The following is a 21,454-nucleotide window of genomic DNA, read 5'->3' on the forward strand; positions in this document are numbered from 1 at the left end:
GGACTTGGATGTTCTGGAAAGATTTTAGTTCCATGTTATTTGACTTTTATTAAGTGTTCAGCAAATCACTGAAGGAAGACTTGCTAATTAATACGTCAGTATTACAGGTACACACATATAACCTCGTATTCAATGTACCTGTTAATTTATCATTGCTACCTTTTCTTGGCAATAAATAAATAAAACAATGAACGAATGAATGAATGAGTGAATTAATGAATGAATGCATGAACTGCCAAAAATGCGTCTTCCAGTAGAAGTCTCTCTAGTGGTTGTCAGGAGAATAGCCACGAGAGGTGTGTTTAACCCAGTTATTAAAACATTGCCATTTCTACAGAATTATTTTCTCACATTTATTACCTTCTCCTTTTCTTTAAAAAAAAAAAAAAAACTAAGTGACAAGCTTTTCGCTGGTGGCTACCACAGATGTCAATCGAGATACAGGGCAGGAATATGTTATTTAATAGACAATTAAGGAGATTTAGCAAGGAATTTGGCCATTTTAGAAAAAAATAATAATGGAATTGTAATACTTCAACTCTTTGGCCTAATGTGCAATTTAAACATGGAAATTATTTTACTTATACGTTTTCCGGTTCAACCAGAATTTTCATTTTTGTTTACATTTATTATTGTGCTAGGTATAGATACTGAAACGAGAAAAAAAAATGCATTTAAACATTGATTTCCAGGATACCCAAAATACTCTGGGGGTGTTTTTCCACAAACCTCTTAGTAGTGAAGGTGTTAAAATATAACATAATCCTGGGGTATTAAAACCCTAAACTGCATGATTGCATGCAAGGATTGATGCTAATATAGCCTTGCTGTGTAGTATGTTTTAAAGCTTAGAGTAGGTTTTCAGGTGTGTATAGTTTGTACCTGTAGGCTTTTTAATGTAAACACTGCCTTTTCGTAGATGACGGCCACTAGAGGTGATTCCTGAGTCAATGCTGCACATTGTGCAGCACTGACATTCAACATCTCCATGCATTGAAAACACTGAATGTTCCTCATAGATCTGCATTGATTTAAGGCATCTCTATGAGGAGATGCTGATTGGTGCAGTGCTGAGTTTTCTTATGCAATAGCAATAGCCTTCCAATGCTTTCCAGTAGGAAAACTGGATTGGCTGAGGTCGTCAATTTCGATGATCTCAGCCAAGGTGGAGGAGCGTGAATGGAGCCAACCACAGCAGACTCGCTCGGCACTGGAATAAAGGTACGTTTTAACACTTTTTAGTGGGGTAAGAGGGCGGCCGCCGGCCACCTAAAATGTATTTAAAACACTGTAGTGTTAGGAATACATGTTTATATTTCTGTAATTATAGTGTTCCTTTAATAAATGGGTTTTTGTGCGTTCAAGTCACAAAAACGTTTCCAAGGATTGCTTATTAAAAGATCTGGGGACTTGCAACATTGCTAACACTCCTTCTCTAATTGATTAAATAAATACATGTAATTTAATTACTCTTTCAGTGACTCTCCTGGTTTACACTTGCTACATGGGAGCAACCATCTTTAGTCCTCTTTAGTTGAAAGTACCACTTATCTACTTGTCTATCTAATTTCATGCACAATTGGAAGAGCTGAAATAATAATAGTAATAATAATTACAAAGTATTTAACCAGGAATGGTAAATTCAAATTACTCTGGTTTTCAAGTACGTCCTGGGGATGTTACCTTAGCCCAACATCCAGGGGTCGTTACTATTACCCAATTTAATGGTACTAATTGTATCTACCTGGGAAGGATGAAGGGCTGAGTCAACCCTGCCGGGTTGCATTTTTAAGATGCCAATCACTTGTGCATGATTTGAAAACGTGCTAATGCTCACTAGCTCCTCCTTAACTGTACAGTTTATGATCAGATAAGCTGTTTGTCTCACCAAAGAAGATTTAGAGATAGCCACCCATATAGAGCAAAGGTAAGCAAGGAGATGTAGTGAAAATTGGTATTATAGATATTAATGTATACATTCATTGCAAAACAATACACACAAAGGCTGTAATATATGTAATTTTTTTTAGATACATAGATAAATAAAAAATACTGTTTTTTCATGTTTTGATCTAGTCCTATAGGGACACTCCCGGCACCATAACAACTCCCGGCACCTTAACATATAGTTAAGCATATGAAGCATATCAATTTTAAAGTTTCACAAAACAGAGTTGAAAAGGTATGTATTTTTCTGACTTTGTTTTGTGAATGGAGACCCTCTCAGCCTAATAGTGGTACCTAGTTCAGGACTTCCTGTTGGAAGCCTCAGTGAAGAAAGGAAGAGTAGGGGAAGAGCAAATGGTGCCAGAATGAAGACTTTGAGGTTAAACTTTTTGTAAATGGTTTAACCCCTTGAAGTAAGCTGACACCCAGGATCTCTGTGCACCATAACAACTAAATTCCGATTAGGTTTTTATGGTGCCCCGAGTGTTACTTTAAATCTTCTACATCCAGTGAATTCTGGACTCCTATTATGCTTAATATTGCAATATTCAATGTTTTAGAGAATTGTTTACTTGGTTTCTGCACTTTATACAAGTCAATTGACTATACCAGTGACTCTATGGGAAATAGAAACTTAACCAGTTATTTCTGAAATGTCTCAGGGATTGGGTTGCTAGTGGACATCTTCAGACTTTGGAAACCATGGATGTTATACTGAAAGTTCCTGGGTTAACATGTATTTTCATTGCATTAATAGTGTCACATCAAGATGATGTAGTAAAGCAATGAGCAGCAAAAAAGTAACTAGTACAAAGTGATACGGGTGAAAAGTATTATACCATAAAAAATCCCAATTAGGAGAATTTTTGTTTATTGATACAGAAAAGTGGGATAAAGGAAAGCTTAACTGTTGTTTGTGTTTTTTTTAAATACTGAAATATAGAGATTCTCATTTGTATATCTTTGGCTGCTTGTGAATAGACACATTTGAATTCATATCTAATAATCCAAATGGTTACAGTTTTGATAGTAAAGTAATATAACATATAGATAAATGGAAGCATATTACTTGTAAAGATGACATTATTAAGATTGATGATCTGAAAATTAATGGTTTGAGCTTTTGGTAGTACTGTTGCTTAATCTCATAAACTGCACCCTGTGTGCTTAGCAACTTTTTTCCAATGTAGCAATCTCTAAACCAATGAAAACTACGCATCCCTGCAAGTTTCTGCAGATTGAAGACTATGCACGTCCAACACATAATTCACAATGTCACTTGGATATAAGAAACGTATAATTTTGCAACAATGTCTAATTACAGGAAAAGTTCTATATGTAAAAAAATATCCAGGCCACATTATTTTATCAATCATTAAAGGACCACTCTAGGCACCCAGACCACTTCAGCTTAATGAGGTGGTCTGGGTGCCAGGTCCCTCTAGGATTAACCCTTTTTTTTTATAAACATAGCGGTTTCAGAGAAACTGCTATGTTTATACTGAGGGTTAATCCAGCCTCCAAAACCTCTAGTGGCTGTCTCATTGACAGCCGCTAGAGGCGCTTGCGTGCTTCTCACTGTGAAAATCACAGTGAGAAGACTCCAGTGTCCATAGGAAAGCATTGTAAATGCTTTCCTATGCGACCGGCTGAATGCGAGCGCGGCTCCTGCCGCGCATGCGCATTCAGCCGATGACGTCGCAAGGAAGAAGGACAGGAGGAGGAAAGCTCCCCGCCCGGCGCTGGAGAAAGAGGTAAGTTTAACCCCTTCCTCCCCCCAGAGCCCGGCGGGAGTGGGTCCCTGAGGGTGGGGGCACCCTCAGGGCACTCTAGTGCCAGGAAAACGAGTATGTTTTCCTGGCACTAGAGTGGTCCTTTAATATGGCGTAAATGTGTTCCAATATTTAGAAAGCTGAGCATGTAACTAATACCATGATCCAGACGTTTGTGGTGCAAGCAGAGAAGATTGTGTCTGTCTCTAGCATGCTATTTTCCCAGTTTCCTCTTGGGCATTGTCCTGACATGGGTTTTTGCTTTTCTGTGAAGGTAATGCCAAAGAACCCTGATGGAAATAGAAAAGAGGAGAAATCAAACAATGTTCTGTTATTAACCTGATTTGCAATGCTTACCTTGATTTTGCCTTGGCTGAACAGGATTATGATGAAATTTGCTGAATCTTAAAGCGACACTATAGTCACCAACACAACTTTAGCTGAATGACGCCATTTTTGTGTATATAACATGCCTCTGAAGCTTCACTGCTCAACTCACTGCCATTTAGGGGTTAAATCAAGTTTGTTTCTATTTATGCAGCCCTAGCCACCCTCCCCTGGCCTGTGACAGAAACAGCCTGCCTTAAAAAATGGTTTCACTTTCAATCTTACTTTGAAAGTTTTTATCTTCTGTTCTGTAAATTGAACTTTAATGACATATAGGAGGCTCATGTGGGGTATGGCAAGCTATTACACCGTACAGAAATTCTAAGTTAAACAAAATTTGCAATAAAGGAAGTGTAAACATTAGATGGCTCTTTACAAGAAGTGTATAGGACGGCTGTGTAAGTAACATGAAGAGTGGTGTGGCTAGGGCTTCATAAACAATGTGATTTTGTACCTAAAAGTGCAGAGAATTAAGCAGTGAGACTGCAGGGGCATGATCTATACACCAAAACTGCTCCATTACGCTAGCGTTGTTTTGGTAACTATAGTGTCCCTTTAAATAGAGATTTAAAAGAAAATGGAGAATCTCGTGTAAAATAATAACAATAGTTGTAGGTGATTTGCAATGTTTTATTCAATTGGGTACATTTTAGACAGGTTATAGTTGCTCTTAAAATTTTAGATTAAAAACTCAGTATAATTTCGTGGAATAATATGAAGACCTACATTTTCTTAATTTCACTGTTCCAAAGGGTCTTTTTGAAAATCTTACATCATGATCCTAGCCTCAATACTACAGACTTTCATATAATCCCAGCATAGATAAAACCTGTTTTATACATACACAATTATCGACAACACTTTGAACCACATGTTTTGGTCTATAGGGCTTTTGTTGCTACTCTATACCATGTGGAATATTTTCTGATATGGTGGACTGCATGTCAATGGGTGATATATGGCTCATTTAAAATAAATGGACTCAGAATGCTGGCTTAATTGAGTTTTTGAGTGAAATGTTTCAAATTTCTGTTAAACTCTTGGTGTGATATTTAATCATTTTAAATGATTCAAGACGGTAATCTGTTTCTAAATATACATGTTTTGAAGTTGCTTGTGTAAACAATAGTAATTTATAACCAATTACCCAAATATATGTGTGTACCCTTACTGTGTCAGTTGAAGAACTTAGCTTTCTAAACCTGACATTAAGCATTATTAACGCACTAACCATAAACAGAACAATATACATCAATAACATACTAGACTTAGCCATCGTTTTATTTGTAGTTAAATGCTTTATAAGGATTTTTCAAAACAAAATATTAATATATATAAGCAAAGGAGGGTCAAGAATGTAGTTAGTCAAACGCCACAATAAAAGACACAAGGCCATGGGCAGAGGCAAAACTAGAAACCACGGGGCCCCCGGTGCAAAATTCCCCCTGGGAACCCCCATACGTCTACCCCCTGCCACCCCCCCATACGTCTACCCTCCCCCTCCCGTTCCCCCCCCCACACATGCAGACAAACAGATGCACATGCAGACATGCACACATATACAGACAAACACATACACACAGACACACATACAGGAACACATACATACAGACACACATACAGACACACACACATACATACAAACACATATATACAAACACACACATATACAGACACACAGACAGACATACACACACACACATACAGACAGACACACAGACAGTCATACACAGACACACATACAGACACACACACATACACAAAGACATACATACAGACATAAATACAGACATGCATACAGACACACATACATACAGACATACACACACACACACACATACATACAGACATACAGCCCAATTAATGTGTCCACGGCGGTTATACCGCATGGGCCGGGTTACTTAGTCGGCAGGCACCAGGGTCAAAGGGTGGCTGGGACCCATGGAGTGATGGGCCCAGTTGCAGCTGTGACCCCTGCAACCGCGGTAGTTCCGCCACTGGCCATTGTTATAAAATTAACAGTTAAGAAATGTGTTTCTGGTACAGATTCTATAGGTAAAAAGGAAGAGAGAAAAAATAGAGAATGGGAGATGACAGTATAAAGAAAAACAGAGGAGAAATGTGTACTGTATATCTCTCTAAGACATTCACAAATTCCAACACTCCAAACTCATTAAAAACAAAGAATGGAAGGAGGTAAGCAGAAGTATCTGACCAGAGCCTCCATATGTTAAAGGGGAGCACCACTGCCCAAATAGAAAAATTAGAAATCAATGTTTAGTAAATATACCGCCAATGAAAACATGTCTACATTTAATTGTGTGCTTTTTCATTGGGTAAAAAAAAAGTAAAGAATCTTGCCAAAGCTGCAGTTCTTTTGTCTGAAGACTTTACAAGCACCCCCCCCCTCTCCCCCTTCTAGACAGACTTTCTGTGTCTGTCCAATCACAGACTTCCCAATGCAGCTCAATGAGAAGTATTTGCAAGGCTTTGAGCAATTGCTGCCTTTTGAGTTTAACTTCACAGCGCAAAACAAACCAGGAAGCAACCATACCTACTGTCTGCTTGAAAGCCAGGGGTTGTAACAAAGCTAATTTATAAAAATTGCAATTTCTACTGAAATCTGCACTTTTTGTAAAATGAAAAAGTTCTTTTGTGATCCCTTTAAGGAGTGTTAATGATGTTATGGACTAATGTGGTCAACAATATGGTGTACATAGCTTACCACATACCATGTGATAAGTGACAGCTACATAATGAAATAGCAGTTCCTGCCCAGGGCTGTGCTCCCACGCATGCCTTAGCCCTAACACTAACCCAAACAAACTATCCCTAGCCTATAAAATATTATGCTGTCTCCAGAACACCTTGATGGCATTTTCCCAAAATACACAATTCATTCTGATGTGTCCTCTCGATTCATCATTATGTATCCAAAAATGACCATTAATACAGTAATAATTAATAAATGAGAAATAGTACAAAGTTCACCATCCTGCACACTGGGGCTTAATTTTGGGCAGAATTTGAATTGATGTCCTGTTCTACCCCAGGGTTAGTTGGAATTATACTTCTGAGCAGCACATGCCTCCATTTACATTCAGTGGATCTGTGAGCTGAATTAATGGTGTCAGTTGCAAATAGCTGCCACCTAAGAGTGTAACACCCACTATTTTTGGTTAGACAAGGATATGTATGTCCCAGTGGCGGATCCAGGGGGGGGGCAACGGGGCAATTGCCCCCCCCCCCCCCGAGAATACCGACGGTCTCCCTCTCCCTCCCCTGCCAGCCCTTAAATGTGCGTGCGGACCGGAGGGGAGATCACAGATCTCCCTCCCCGGTCCGGAGGCACTGTGCTGGCGGCCGGCGGGGGAGGGAGGGAGTTAGAGGGAGGACCCGGAGGTCAGGCTGCAGCTCCTCCGGGTCCTCCTCTCGCGAGATTTGGAGCGTTGCCGCGGTTACCACGGCAACGCTCCAAATCTCGCGAGAGTGAACTCTAGCCCGGGAGCGTGGGCTAGAGTTCACTCTCACCACTGGGACCACCAATGAATCGCCCACCGGACCACCAGGGAAATGTCCCCCCTCCCCCAGTAAAGGTAAGAAGGGAGGGGGGACATAGAATATTTATTTAAATAAAAAATAAATATATATAAAAAAAAAAGACCCCATACCCTTATATCACACACACTGCCCCCCATTACACACACACTGCCCCCCATTACACACATACTGCCCCCCATACACCCACACTGCCCCCCATACACACACACTGACCCACATACACACACACTGACCCACATACACACACACTGACCCCCATACTGCCCCCATACACCCACACTGCCCCCCATACACCCACACTGCCCCCATACACCCATACTGCCCCCCCCTACACCCATACTGCCCCCCATACACCCATACTGCCCCCCATACACACACACTGCCCCCCATACTGCCCCCATACACACACACTGGCCCCCATACACACACACTGACCCCCATAGACCTGTACTGCCCCCATACTGCCCCCTCATACACACACACTGACCCCCATAGACCTGTACTGCCCCCTCATACACACACACTGGCCCCCATACACACACACTGACCCCCATAGACCTGTACTGCCCCCATACTGCCCCCTCATACACACACACTGACCCCCATAGACCTGTACTGCCCCCTCATACACACACACTGCCGCCCCATATACACACATTGCCCACACTCACACATACACTGCAATACTCACACACACACACTGCAACTGTTACACACACATACTGTCCCACACATACACTGCATCCCTGACATACACTGCCGCTCTAACACACGCTCACACACTGTCCCCCTCACACACACACTGCACCCCTTACACATTGCACCACTCACACACACTACTGCTCCAATGCACTACTACAGCCCCATTTCCCAGCAGACTTCAGGTAAGTTGTCAAACTGTTCTTAAACGGTTTGACTACTTACTCTGGGAGGGGGTCCCGGCATTATAGACACCATAACCACTACACTGAGCTGTAGTGGTTATTGTGTCTGGATTATTTCTTTAAATAATCTACAAGTGCCCCTCCCGAGATCAGGCTCTGGATCCGCCACTGGTATGTCCCAGTGCTGCATTAACAATGAGTGCAATGCCAGTGCACTCCTCGCAATACACACAGCTCTCACTTGGTGCCCTGTGTCGGCAACTGGGATGTGTCGATGCATTTCGTGGGCCAATATGTGCATAGAGTGAGAAAAGGACAGTCTATAGATCCAGTACTGGTTCTGAAAGTTGTGACTAACCCTGAAATTAAGGGTTAATGAGCCTTCACAATGTCTATACCAGAGAGTGTGCAGTGTGTCTGCATGGGTCAGTGAGTTTGTGTGTTGTATGTGGTGTGTTCGTCACAGAGTGTGAGTGAGCGTGTGCATGGGTCAACAAATAGGTGTGTGGGCCAGTGGGTATGAGTGTTCTGGTCACTGGATTTCTGTGTACATGTATGTATGTATGTATGTATGACACACACCACCCAGATTATATTTATTTTTGACTTTCACACTGTAACCACATTAGATATACAATCAATTGCGAGGTAACTCTTTGCATGTCCCTTAGCCTTCATGAATAGCCTACCAGTATGTTTCCTGCAGCCTTTGGCGATATGATTGTTACATGAGAGTGTTGGATATGCAACAGGCACTTGAGATAAGCAATTTTCGCTCCTTCCTGCGCATATACGGATTTAACCCCTGCCTGGCCGGAGGTGAATTCCTGACCCAATACTTCCCATGGAAATGAGTTAATAGCCCTGTCTAATAGGTATGAGTAGGTGGGGGTCACACAGCCCGCCTCGCTGTTCCTCCTCCCTCTAGTCTCTCTCTCTCTCCTCCCTCCTCTCACGCCTTGCTCCAGGCACAGGCTTATGGCAAGACAGGGAGCCTTCAACCTGAGCAACTGCTGCGGACACTGTAGTAACCCCAAGCGCTGAGTACAGAGACCGGGGTGTATATGGAGCGCCCCCAAGCCTGGGAACAGTTACTTTCCACTTAGTTCATTGGAAATGAAGGGGAAGTACCGAGTCTGAGGGATTGTAATAATGTGGATGCAGTTTGCAGAGCTGCAAGACCTGTGCATTCTATCAGCGTGGTTTTAAAGGCTTGAACTCATTCTCCTGTGGATTGATCTCAGTTCTAGAATGTTGGGGGAATCCGTGTTCAGCGACAAGAGACTCTGGTATGCTGTAAGTATCAGCTACTCTATATAAATATATATGGATATATTGTATGTCACTAAGCTTGTGCAGGCTTAACCAGCCACTGTCACTGTATCAAGCTGCAGGGTGGACTTCTGTTGACGATCAGGGACTACTCAGTGATTTTCTTGGTGATGAATGGACATTGTGCATAGATTGTCCAGAAAGTCCTTATCTTGTGATATTAAGGAACATATATCCTTTTTTGGTAATATAAGTTGACCGGGGAGAGCAATGAAATGTACTTTGCACTGAGCAGCAGCGTTTGCAGAGCCCCAGACATTTGTAGAGCAGCCTGTTGCTGAGGGCTTTAGCAGGATGTATGCAGAGAGTGATAGACAACATCTGCTTTCTAATGATGAGTTCTCCTACATGTACATTGCGGGGAGGTGGGACTGATTTACAGTTGTGTTCTTCCTGAAGAATGTACAGGGGGTGATGTCACTAGGGTTATTTATCTTTTTGGTTCCTCTGTGGCTGAGCTAAATAGAAGAGAAGGGAAATTAAAGACTAATCAGTCAAACAGTTGCAGAGGAAGGGCTAGTGATCTTGAGAAAGTTTTTAATCTGGATCAAAGCAGTTTTTTTTTTCCCATTGAACATTGTTTTTAGTGAGGTAATATTCCTTTATATGTTTAGCAAATGCTAATTGCCTTTTTGTTGGTACAGGTTAGGTGTATCACAATCCCCCTTTTCACAGAATTTAATGGCATAATTGCATTTTAACAATTATACCACGTAATAGAGCATGTAATGCGTCCAATGCTAATTAGCATGGGATTTTTTTTGTTTTATGTCTGTAATAACTTGATTACTTGACACAATATTGAGTGCAAAATATTGTAAAACAAAACTAGGAGATTAAGTATAAATCAAACGCTGTAATTTGTGACCCATATATTTCTAGGTTATAATACTTTACAACACAATAGGGAATTATTAAGTAAAGTTGACAAGCTTTTTTAATGTAATTCTCCTAATATCCCAGTGTAGTGACTAAACATCAATATTTTAATTTTCTAAAGTAAATGATTCGATTCAGTTATTACAGCAAAACTCAATTGCTCGTATATCTTGCAAATTATGCCTGTGTCATTAAGGGTGCTATTGTCTTTAATAAAATGTGTGTTTTTCATAAACCTGTAAAGACCAATGGCAATTTGTCATAGTAACAATTAATTCTAAACTGTCCTACTCCTGCAGGGGTGTAAAGAGGTGGTCATTGTAAATATGGAAGGCAACCCAAGATGGCATAATATCTTTAGGGACAAGATTGTAATGACAAACATGCCATTGGTCCTTTGTGGGTTAAACAGTGTTGTGGACTGAATGTATAGTGGCATTTCAGGACTGTCCCCACCCCTTCCCCTAAACATAATAACATGTTAATTAGAACCAAAATTACTTTGGGAAAATCCTAAAGAATTATTAGTTGATGTGATAACATTTTAGAAGAGAGAATTCAGAAACAATTTTTTTACTGCAACTGTTTATCCTTGTAAGTGGTTTTGATACGTAATACGTTGTATATTCTGGCTGCACAAAACCACTTCCTTCTGTAATGCTCTTAAGAAACATTTCCTTTTTTACTGATGTGGCAGACTGTTTCTATCTATGGTTATTTATGCCCCTAAATAATGTATTGTCAATGCAACAAAGAGAGCTCTTTTTATTGTCATGTTATGGAGGCCTGCCAAAGCTTTTTAAGTTGTGACCAGAAAATGTGCATTTTCCCAACTTAATATCAGTAAACTCATAAATCCTAGTGTTTACATTACAATGTTAATACCAAATGAACAAATTGCCATAAAGTTTTTTTTTCTTGGTTTTTTTTTATGAGTGAACACATACATTTATGTCTGAGGTTAGTTAATCATCTCCACGGACAACGTTTAGGTTAGCTACTGTTACCACAAATGGTGAGTAAAGAATTACAGGGAAGTAATTGCTGTGTGCATTTTTGCACATACCAAGAAAAAGAATTCTTTCTTACCCGAGAAGAATTTTTGAACAATGGCTTTTTACTATGGCCTCAGGCACATTGTTGTTGTTTTTTTTTTCTCTGTCTCTTTTTTCGAAGTAGATCTCGTCAATGTTTTTTTTCGGGTGTGCTTTTTCATTTCATTGGATGACTTCCACTACAGATACATCGTTATTTTTTTGTATTAAGGTTAAGCCTTGACAGCCAAAGGTTGTCTGAACATCATTTGTATGGCACCTAGACAACTATTTAAGACATCAATATTGCAAACAGTATTACAGAACATCCAAAGACAATACAATATTGGTGATAAACTTTGCACAAGAAATCTATGGCCATTAAAATGCACTTGCTATATTTTGTGTAGTTTCTACCTTGTTAAGTTTGACAACAAGTTTGACTTTATATGTGTTAAACGTTTACATAATTTTGTATTATCTGTTGAAGCTATATTAAAGGAACACTATAGGCACCCAGATCACTTCATCTCATTGAAGTGGTCATGGTGCAATGTGCCAGTTCCCTTAATCCTGCCTGCAATATAAAATATTGCAGTTTTAGAAAAGCTGCAATGTTTAGATGGCAGTGCTAAGGCTGCCTCTAGTGACTGTCTATAGTTTCCGTAAATGGCGCTGGACGTCCTCACACTTTGCATGAGGACGTCCAGCATTTTGAAAAACCCAGTAGAAAAGCAGTTCTATGGGGAAGGCCTAACACAGTGCATGTCCTCCCCCCCCCCCCCCCCCCCCATAATCTGACATTGGTGAACAATGGCGCTGGAATGAGGTAAGTGAAAAAAGGGTGTTTTCACCCGAAGTAGGCAGTTGCAGTGGATTCCTATACTGTTAGGGATACAGCTTTGTATAGTGTTCCTTTAATGTGAACAATTAATGAAAAGTGTTTTTTGTTATCTTTTTTAATGTGGCTAATACCGTCCTGCAGCAAAAACAACACACAGAGCAGCAAGTTGGAAAGTGATTAAGCTTTCTCACCTTACTTTGACCTAAATCATGTAGATTGGTTGCTAATGCACTGATTTGTGGATATGTCGCTCACTAGTACACAGAAGCTATTATTTATAAAAGTTGTTATAAGTCTGTGTTGTATTAGTGGCAAGTCACATTGGACTGTGATAGTAACAAAAAAACAGCAACCATGGGGGTTTTTAATTGAAGAAATGTTGTTTGTCCTAAATTTTTTGTATGTTTGTGTCTATTTGTTTAATAGGGAATTGTAGATAATTGATAAAGAGAATTGCATATTTAGGCATATTTAGTAGTTGACATAGAATATATTTTTTTTAAGATCTAAACTTTTTCTAATTTGGCTATTTTGATCCAAAATCCTCTTGTTGGTTGTCCTCCACGAGCAGTTTGATGATCACTTCACCAATGTATTAGACTGTTGGAGCACTGAAAGTCTCTGTAAAATGTCAGCGCTTTATATTTGAACATGTTTTATGAGTTGTGAAAGTAAAACAGTACTAGTAGTTCCCAAAGTGCAACATTAGTTTGATAGTGTTGTTAAGTAACTAGTGGAGCACTGAGTCAAAACTTGAAGTATTTCTGTGTTGATTGCGTTAGCAACAGCAAATTTAGGTCAGTACACGAGTTTACGTCAAATGCTAAACAATGAGTTGTCAGCTGAATTTCAAAATATAGACCAAAATAGCAGTGGTGAAAATAAATTTACCCAACTCAGCAAAGCTGAGAATTGTTGCAACTCTGCTTTTTCACCAACATTTTGCAATGTTATGGTCATTTGATAACAAATCATGCTCCTGAATTTCTTTGCCACATGATTGACAGGTACTAGGTTAGCACAATTCTGCTTGTAAAGGTGAGCATTCTTGAAAATGAGATAAATGTTAAAATGCTAACACTTTCTATGAAACACATTGTTCTAAAGTGTCTACTGTGCTTGTGGAGCCATAAGTAAATAAGTAAATATACTCCACACTAGAATACAACACCTAAATCTAAATGAAATATAACCGAACATTTATTATTCAAGTAATAGAAGTTTTGAACAAAGATGAGGCTTTGCATTAAATGATGGTTATTTAGATGAAAATAATATAATGTGTCAGCATGTTACCACATAAGATGGATGTTACCACAGATGGATATATGATATAGATAGGTGTTTGGTGAAGTTAAGTCATGTCACGGCTGCTCCTCACTCACATGTCAAGTACAAGTGCACTACTCCACCCACATAATGACAGACATCAGCCATGTCTCCTTGGCTTGGCTTCTTGGAACAGACTGTTGTGATGTTTATGCATAGTGATACCAGGCAGTTTGTAGTGTTCTCAGTCATGGCAGATCCTAAGGATGTCTCATCCATGATTTTCTCTGGCAGCTTATGCATTCAGCATGTTACTGAAAATCCCTGTTCATAATTACAATTATTTATGTGGCACCAACATATTCAGCAGCACTGTACAATATGAAACAAGACAAACATTTAATTCTAACAAAACATGTATGACACATGGGGAGAGTAGACAAAGAGGGACCTCCCCAAACAAGCGGACAATCTAAAAGTTCATATGTCTCTTGACTGCATTTGGAGCTTACATCTGGTTGTAAAAACACGGCAGTTGTGTTATCTGTACTGTGTACTTTTGTGGGGAAATTTTGTTTTGTTATAACCAAAAAATAGAAATATTTGGAACCCAGATAACAAACTCTGATATAACGCTAACATAAATCCTAGTGCGTGAACAGAAAATCATAACAGTAATGGAAAAACAGTAATATCACTTACCTTTGTGCAAATTAAGGCACCAAGCAGAGGAACTCCAGGTAATAAGGATATAACTTCAAACATCGAAAAAACTAAATGCCCCAACAAGTGCTCAAAGTCCACAAGCAGTTTATTCACTACCATGCAAGAAAAAAACAAAACAAGAGAAACAGGTCAGTCTAAATACCTAACGCATTTCGTCCGTAAAAGGAAACTATAGGCTAGGAATACAAAATCGCTTGTGGCTTTCACACACACACCCTATCCGCAGCAATGAAAGGGTTAAAACCCCTTTGTCACTTACCAGAATCCAGTGCTGGGTCAGGCTTTTTCTCCCCTGAAGTGGTCTGGGTGCCTATAGTGTCGGTTTAACATAGGAGTCGCTCCTGTGTTTAAAGACCCGCAGGTCAGAAACGCGTTAGGTGTTTAGCCTGACCTGTTCCCACTGTTTTTTGTTTTTTCTTGCTCAGTGCCGAATAAACTGTTTGTTGACTTTGAGCCCTTTTTTTTTTTGCAGTTATAGCTAGACATTGCCAGCTTTAATACAATAGCTATATTTCGCAACCATAGTTCGAAATCTGTTATTTTATGCTGTTGGATTAACAGCATAAAATAATGGTTTCAAGATTGCGCTTGATAGATTTTAGTCAACCTAGACTACTTTTCAACCTAGACTACATTGTAACTATGTTAACAACAGTATACCAAAGGCCCCTTTAAGAGACTGTAAGCACAACATTATCCAGAGGCCTTTAATCATATTTGTATCTTAAAGTGAACATATCAATTTATTGTGTGTATGACAAATTTAACTTCTGATAGGTAATAGGCAGGTAATATATTCATACTACTGGCTAATTCACCATCTGAAATATAGAGTAAAATATGCCAAAGGCCAATATTTGTACAGGTCACGTTAAAATTAGTTTCCTGAACATATATTATGTCTGCTCTCGGGTGCTGAAAGTCACATTACAGGTCACATTAGCTCAAATTACCTTGATTTTTTTTCTTTTTTCTCACTTTTGTTAGTCTGTGTGATTTTTTTTTAAGATGGTTTCTAAAGCCAGTGTATTCTATGGAAAACTAAAATACAACACTTTTCTCTAAGCTGCTATTACCTGTGAAAGCATGTTCCTTCTGGGACCAATACCCACAGAGAAAGATAAGTGCCTAATCCTTAACTTCCAAGTAACGCATTGCTCCATATCCCTGTAAATGTGTTGACATTATTCTTCTAGTGTGGAGCTCCCTTGAAAAGGGTGGAATCCAGTTGAACACATTTTTGTAATTTGATAAGCTTCATCCCTTGCTGACACAGAATTAACAGTGCAATTGCATGTTATGGTAATTATGGTATACTCTTGATGAATATTTGAAGGAGAGGCACATGTTTTGCAATTGAACATCAAAATGCTATTTATGAGTGCGTAGATTTAAACATTGGGTTAAGTCATCATTTTAAATTCTCTGTTTGAGTTATTTATTTTTTTTACATTGATATTTATGTTTCTTGCTTTTTTCATATTCAAGTTTTTGTAGTGTTTAGCTTTTTGTCAAGGGGTTTCTTTTTGTATATCTTCCTAATGGAGCATACGGTCGTCGACAGTAGTACTACACAAATTTGGTAATCTTAGTAAAACAAGCCTCGTTCATTTTGTTTGCACACAGATCACTGGCCAAGAGCTGTCAAGGTAGTTTTTGAAATCTTTTTACACATCATTGCAGATGTTGAGGGTGTCCTATTCTTACAAATTTTAGCCTTGGAGTTTCATCACAACGCTAAGACAGTATCAGGGAATGGATATACCTGCGATTAAAATGGCATTAAATCCGGTGCGGTGTGTAATCTTAGAGGAAACATTAGCTGAACAAACAAATGTTCTGTGAATTATGTGATCTGCCACTTTTAAAACAAAGTATAATCATCTTGGTTTACTTTCGCACAGTATTCAAATGAAAAACTTGCCTTAATTCTCACATATTCTGGAGGATAAGTCACAATATTCATCATCTTTTAAGTCTGTTGGGGTGTTTTCCTGCTTGACAAACACAGGGAACTTTTCTTCCAAGTTAAGGTACTTGTTATTCTAGAGGAGGTTATTTGTTTGAAACGCAAGATGCAGTATAAAGGCTTTTCGGTGGATTGCATTAGGTAACTTATATTTGCAATGATTTTCCACATACAGAGGCACACCTTTAAGCATTAGATGGGGTACATTATTTACTGAACCATCTCATGTGACCTAATTTTTTATTTTAACTACAGATCAAGGAAGAACACACAGAGAAAAAAATTATGTTTTAACTTTTACAATATTACTTAAAATCTCCTATCTTAGCAAATTAATATGATGATTCAGCTACACCATATAACCATATTGTGTTAAGCCCACAACTGCAACACATTACCCCAAACTTTATGTAAACTGTCACATGTAAAGGGGCAGGATAGAATCATTTGTGTGGCATACCATGCAAATACATATTAAGATCCATGCTCCCACTAAACTGAACAGAAAGCACTTGCTGAATTAGTCTCTATAACATCACAAAATAGATGCCAGCTGTGCCTTATTGGTTACCACTGATGTGCAAAAAATCCTATTGACTTTAATGGTGACCTCTGTAGATAAATCTTTGAAAAGTTTTTCAAACAGATTGTGATGGTTTTAAAAGTGTATCCAACTGAATAAAATCAAGGTCCATGTTGGAGCTAGATATATAATTTGATACATATTTGATATGTTTATATAAAACAAATTATGCTATAAAATGTAAGTCTTAAAATGTAATGTAACTTAATCGTGCACATTTTCATAAAATGTATAACCCATTAGTGAATTTAGGTTTGAGTATAAAAGTAAAACATTGTTTGTGATCATCAGTATATGACTGTACCAATAAACATTAATTACTTAAACAAAATTACTTTCTCCTTTGCATCACATTATTCTTTACAGTAATCATGTTTTGGGTTCTGTTAATTTTAATGATGCATGTAAAACGGAAAATACGAAAAGGGTCATTAAGAAAGCAGGTAGACCCATTTACCTTTCAGTGTCTTTCTGCATTTCTTAACATGTCTGTTTGAAAAGATAACATACGTGATAACAACAAGTATTTCAACAGTTATGGATCGGTGATAACAGAGTGAGGAAGTAGCAAATTGTTCGCATACCAAGTCATTACAATTTTTAGTCCAAATGCACCTAAAAATATTATTCTTGAAAAGTATTCAGTTTTCGACAAAACATGAAGATAAGTGTTCGACAAAGCATGAGGATAACAAAAAAATCATAGTTTGTATAGATTAAAATGAATACTTACCTGGAAATTGTATTTACCTACTCAATGGGCACAAGCAGATATGCACATAGCTACTCAATTAAGAATTAATGACAAAATAATGCAATGCATGTCATAAGTGTTTTGAAGGGCAAACATTTTGGCACTCAGAATTAGACTGTTATATAAAGCAGCTATCTATTTCAATAATGCCAAATTGACACAGGCTCCCAGATTTGGATTTTGACATGCACCTATAATAAGGTGGGCATTTATTGATGGGGTATCTTCATACCTTTTGTCAAACCATTTAAAAACTATGCAATAAAAACAGGAGGGGCTTTAACCCCAAAAAGTGCTTGTTCCATTACATCACAGTAAGCTGTGGGTCTCCCTTTAAGTTTGTCATTCTGCTGTTTGGTAGTAGTTCAAATTTAAAAAAAATGTTCACACATATTTCTCAGTTATAAAACATACCAAACTACTATATTATACTTAATGGTATGTTAGGAAACATTTATCATGTGGTGATGTATCATGTAATCACTGTATATGGCCAGTAAAACATGCATATTTATTGGGCAGAAGCTTGAAGAAAAACTGGACATTTGTTCAGAACTGCTCATATACCTTACTCCACTGGGCTAAGGAAGCTAACATTTTAGCAAGTTGCACTTGAAAGTAATGGAAACCATGTTAAAGGATAGGATTCTAGAACATCTAAAAACACATGGATTTCAAGATCAAAGACAATATGGGTTTATCAGGGAGATCATACCAAACTAATCTTATTGATTTTCTTGATTGGGCAACTAAAATAATAGATCAGGGTGGTGCAGTAGACATTGCTTACATAGATTTCAGTAAGGCTTTTGACACTGTTGCACATAGAAGGCTTATCAATAAACTACAATCTTTAAGTTTGGATTCCAATATTGTTGAATGGGTAAGGCAGTGGCTGAGTGACAGGCAACAGAGGGTTGTAGTCAATGGAGTATATTCAAAGCATGGTCTTGTCACCAGTGGGGTACCTCAAAGATCTGTACTTGGACCAATTATTTTTAATATTTCTATTAGTGATATTGCAGAAGGTCCTGATGGTAAGGTATGTCTTTTTGCTGATGATACTAAGATATGTAACATGGTTGATGTTCCAGGAGGGATAAACCAAATGGCAAATGATTTAGGTAAACTAGAAAAATGGTCAGAGTTGTGGTAGCAGACATTTTATGTGCATAAGTACAAGATAACACATCTTGGTCGTAAAAACCCAAGGGCAGAGTACAGAATATTTGATAGAGTCCTAACCTCAACATCTAAGGAAAGGGATTTAGGGTAATTATTTCAGATTACTTAAAGGTAGGCAGAAACTGTAATAGAACAACAAGAAATGCTAGCAGAATGCTTGGTTGTATAGGAAGAGGTATTAGCAGTAGAAAGAGGGAAGTTCTCATGCCATTGTACAGAACACTGGTTAGACCTCACTTGATGTATTGTATCCAGTACTGGAGACCGTATCTTCAGAAGGATATTGATACTTTAGAAAGAGTTCAGAGAAGGGCTACTAAACTGGTTCATGGATTGAACAATAAAACTTACAAGGAAAGGTTAAAGGATCTTAACATGTATAACTTGGAGGAGAGACGAGACATGGTGGATATGATAGAAACATTTAAAGGATCACTATAGGGTCAGGAACACAAACATGTATTCCTGACCCTATAGGGTTAAAACCACCATCTAGCCCTCCTGGGCCCCTCATGCCTCCATAAATATAGCAAACTCTTACTGTATTCAAGCCTGAAGCTGTAACTCTGCATGCTGTTTGTCTCAGAAAAACAAGCTGTCTGCTGACATCATCAGACGTGGTGGCCTGATCCAATCACAATGCTTCCCCATGGGATTGGCTGAGACTGACAAAGAGGCAGATGGGGGCAGAGCCAGCATGATTCAAACACAGCCCTGGCCAATCAGCGCCTCCTCATTGAGATGAATTGAATCATTGAGTCTCTATGAGGAAAGTTCAGTGTCTGCATGCAGAGGGAGGAGACACTGAATGTTTGGATGCATTTTAGGTAGCCATGACCCAGGAAGAATCTCTAACAGCTATCTGAGGAGTGGCCAGTGAAGTTAACACTAGGCTGTAATGCAAACACTGCATTTTCTCTGAAAATACAGTGTTTACAGCAAAAAGCCTGAAGGTGATGATTCTATTCAGCAGAACAAATTCAATAAGCTGTAGTTGTTCTGGTGACTATAGTGTCCCTTTAAATGCATAAAGGGAATCAACACAGTAAACGAGGAGACTATATTTAAAAGAAGAAAAACTACAACAACAAGAGGACATAGTCTTAAATTAGAGGGGCAAAGGTTTAAACATAATTTCAGGAAGTATTAATTTACAGAGGGGTAGTGGACACATGGAATAGCCTTCTAGCTGAAGTGATAGAGGTTAACACAGTGAGGGAGTTTAAGCATGCGTGGGATAGGCATATGGCTATCCAATCTATAAGAAAAGGCCAGTGACTATTGAAAGTATTTAGAAAATTGGGCAGACTAGATGGGCCAAATGGTCCATCACATTCTATGTTTCTATGTTTGATATATTATATTTGTTATAATGGTCCATCACATTCTATGTTTCTATGTTTGATATATTGTCTTTTCCTTTGCAGGAGAACTGTTCATAGTATTTTCTACTCTTAACTGTACATCTGAAAAAAAATGAATTAAGAAAATGTAAAATAAGTAATAATAAGTAATTTGAACCTGGCTGATTTGTTGGTGTGGACTGTTCATTATTGGTCTCAGCATTGCAACCCACATAATGTCTGGTAGGAAAGCATAAAGTGGAGATCCACTAATCTAAAGTTCTTTCTCTCACACCACATATCTTCTTGCATATGTGCAAGGAGGTGTATTTTCTAATTAGCTGCCACTCAAGTTGACTGATGAAAAGCGTCAAGGCAGATTTTTATTAATCCCTGCAAGGAATCAAATCAGTGGCCCTGAACTTTGAACAGTTGTCCAAATATCTCACCCTTAAGCAGTTATTTAAACCTTCCTCATATGTATGTATCTCATAGAGATAATTTATCTATTAATAAACACTATTTGTAGGTTTAAAAACAAAACAAACAAAAAAAACATAATACAATGAATATACTTAAAGGGACACTATAGCTATCAAAACAAGTTTAGCTTAATGAAGCAGTTTTGGTGTATAGATCATGCTCCTGCAATCTCACAGCTCGTTTCTCTGCCATTTAGGATTTAGATAACTTTGGTTATGCAACCCTAGTCACACCTCCCTGCATGTGATTTACACAGCTTTCCAAAATACTTCCTGTCATAAATCATCTAATGTTTACACTTCCTTTATAGCAAATTCTGTTTGTTAGAATGTATTATTTCCTGCTCTGTTAATAGCTTGCTGGACCTTGCAGGAGCCTTCTGTGTGTGATTAAAGTTCAATTAAAAGAGCAGTAGATAAAAAGTAACATCTGATTGAAAATTAAACGATATTATGTTGTGGAGGTTGCATGAGTCACAGCCAGGGGAGGTGCGGCTTGGGCT

General features: G+C 38.5%; 1 protein-coding gene across 3 annotated transcripts in view; it reads left to right on the plus strand.

Annotated features, from left to right (window-relative positions):
* The window catches only part of ARHGAP6 (Rho GTPase activating protein 6), a 640,778-nt gene that overhangs the window by 391,833 nt on the left and 227,491 nt on the right, over positions 1–21,454 (plus strand). The window contains exon 1 of one of the 3 annotated variants that reach the window (XM_063457856.1): positions 9,530–9,847. The exons of the other annotated variants lie outside the window; for them this stretch is intronic. Coding sequence (XP_063313926.1) covers positions 9,803–9,847 — 45 coding nt within the window. The 5' untranslated portion in view covers positions 9,530–9,802. Of the gene's footprint in view, positions 1–9,529; positions 9,848–21,454 lie in introns of those variants that run through there. 3 annotated transcript variants of the gene reach the window in all.

Source organism: Pelobates fuscus, chromosome 1 (assembly GCF_036172605.1).
Source record: "Pelobates fuscus isolate aPelFus1 chromosome 1, aPelFus1.pri, whole genome shotgun sequence".
Taxonomy (NCBI): domain Eukaryota; kingdom Metazoa; phylum Chordata; class Amphibia; order Anura; family Pelobatidae; genus Pelobates; species Pelobates fuscus.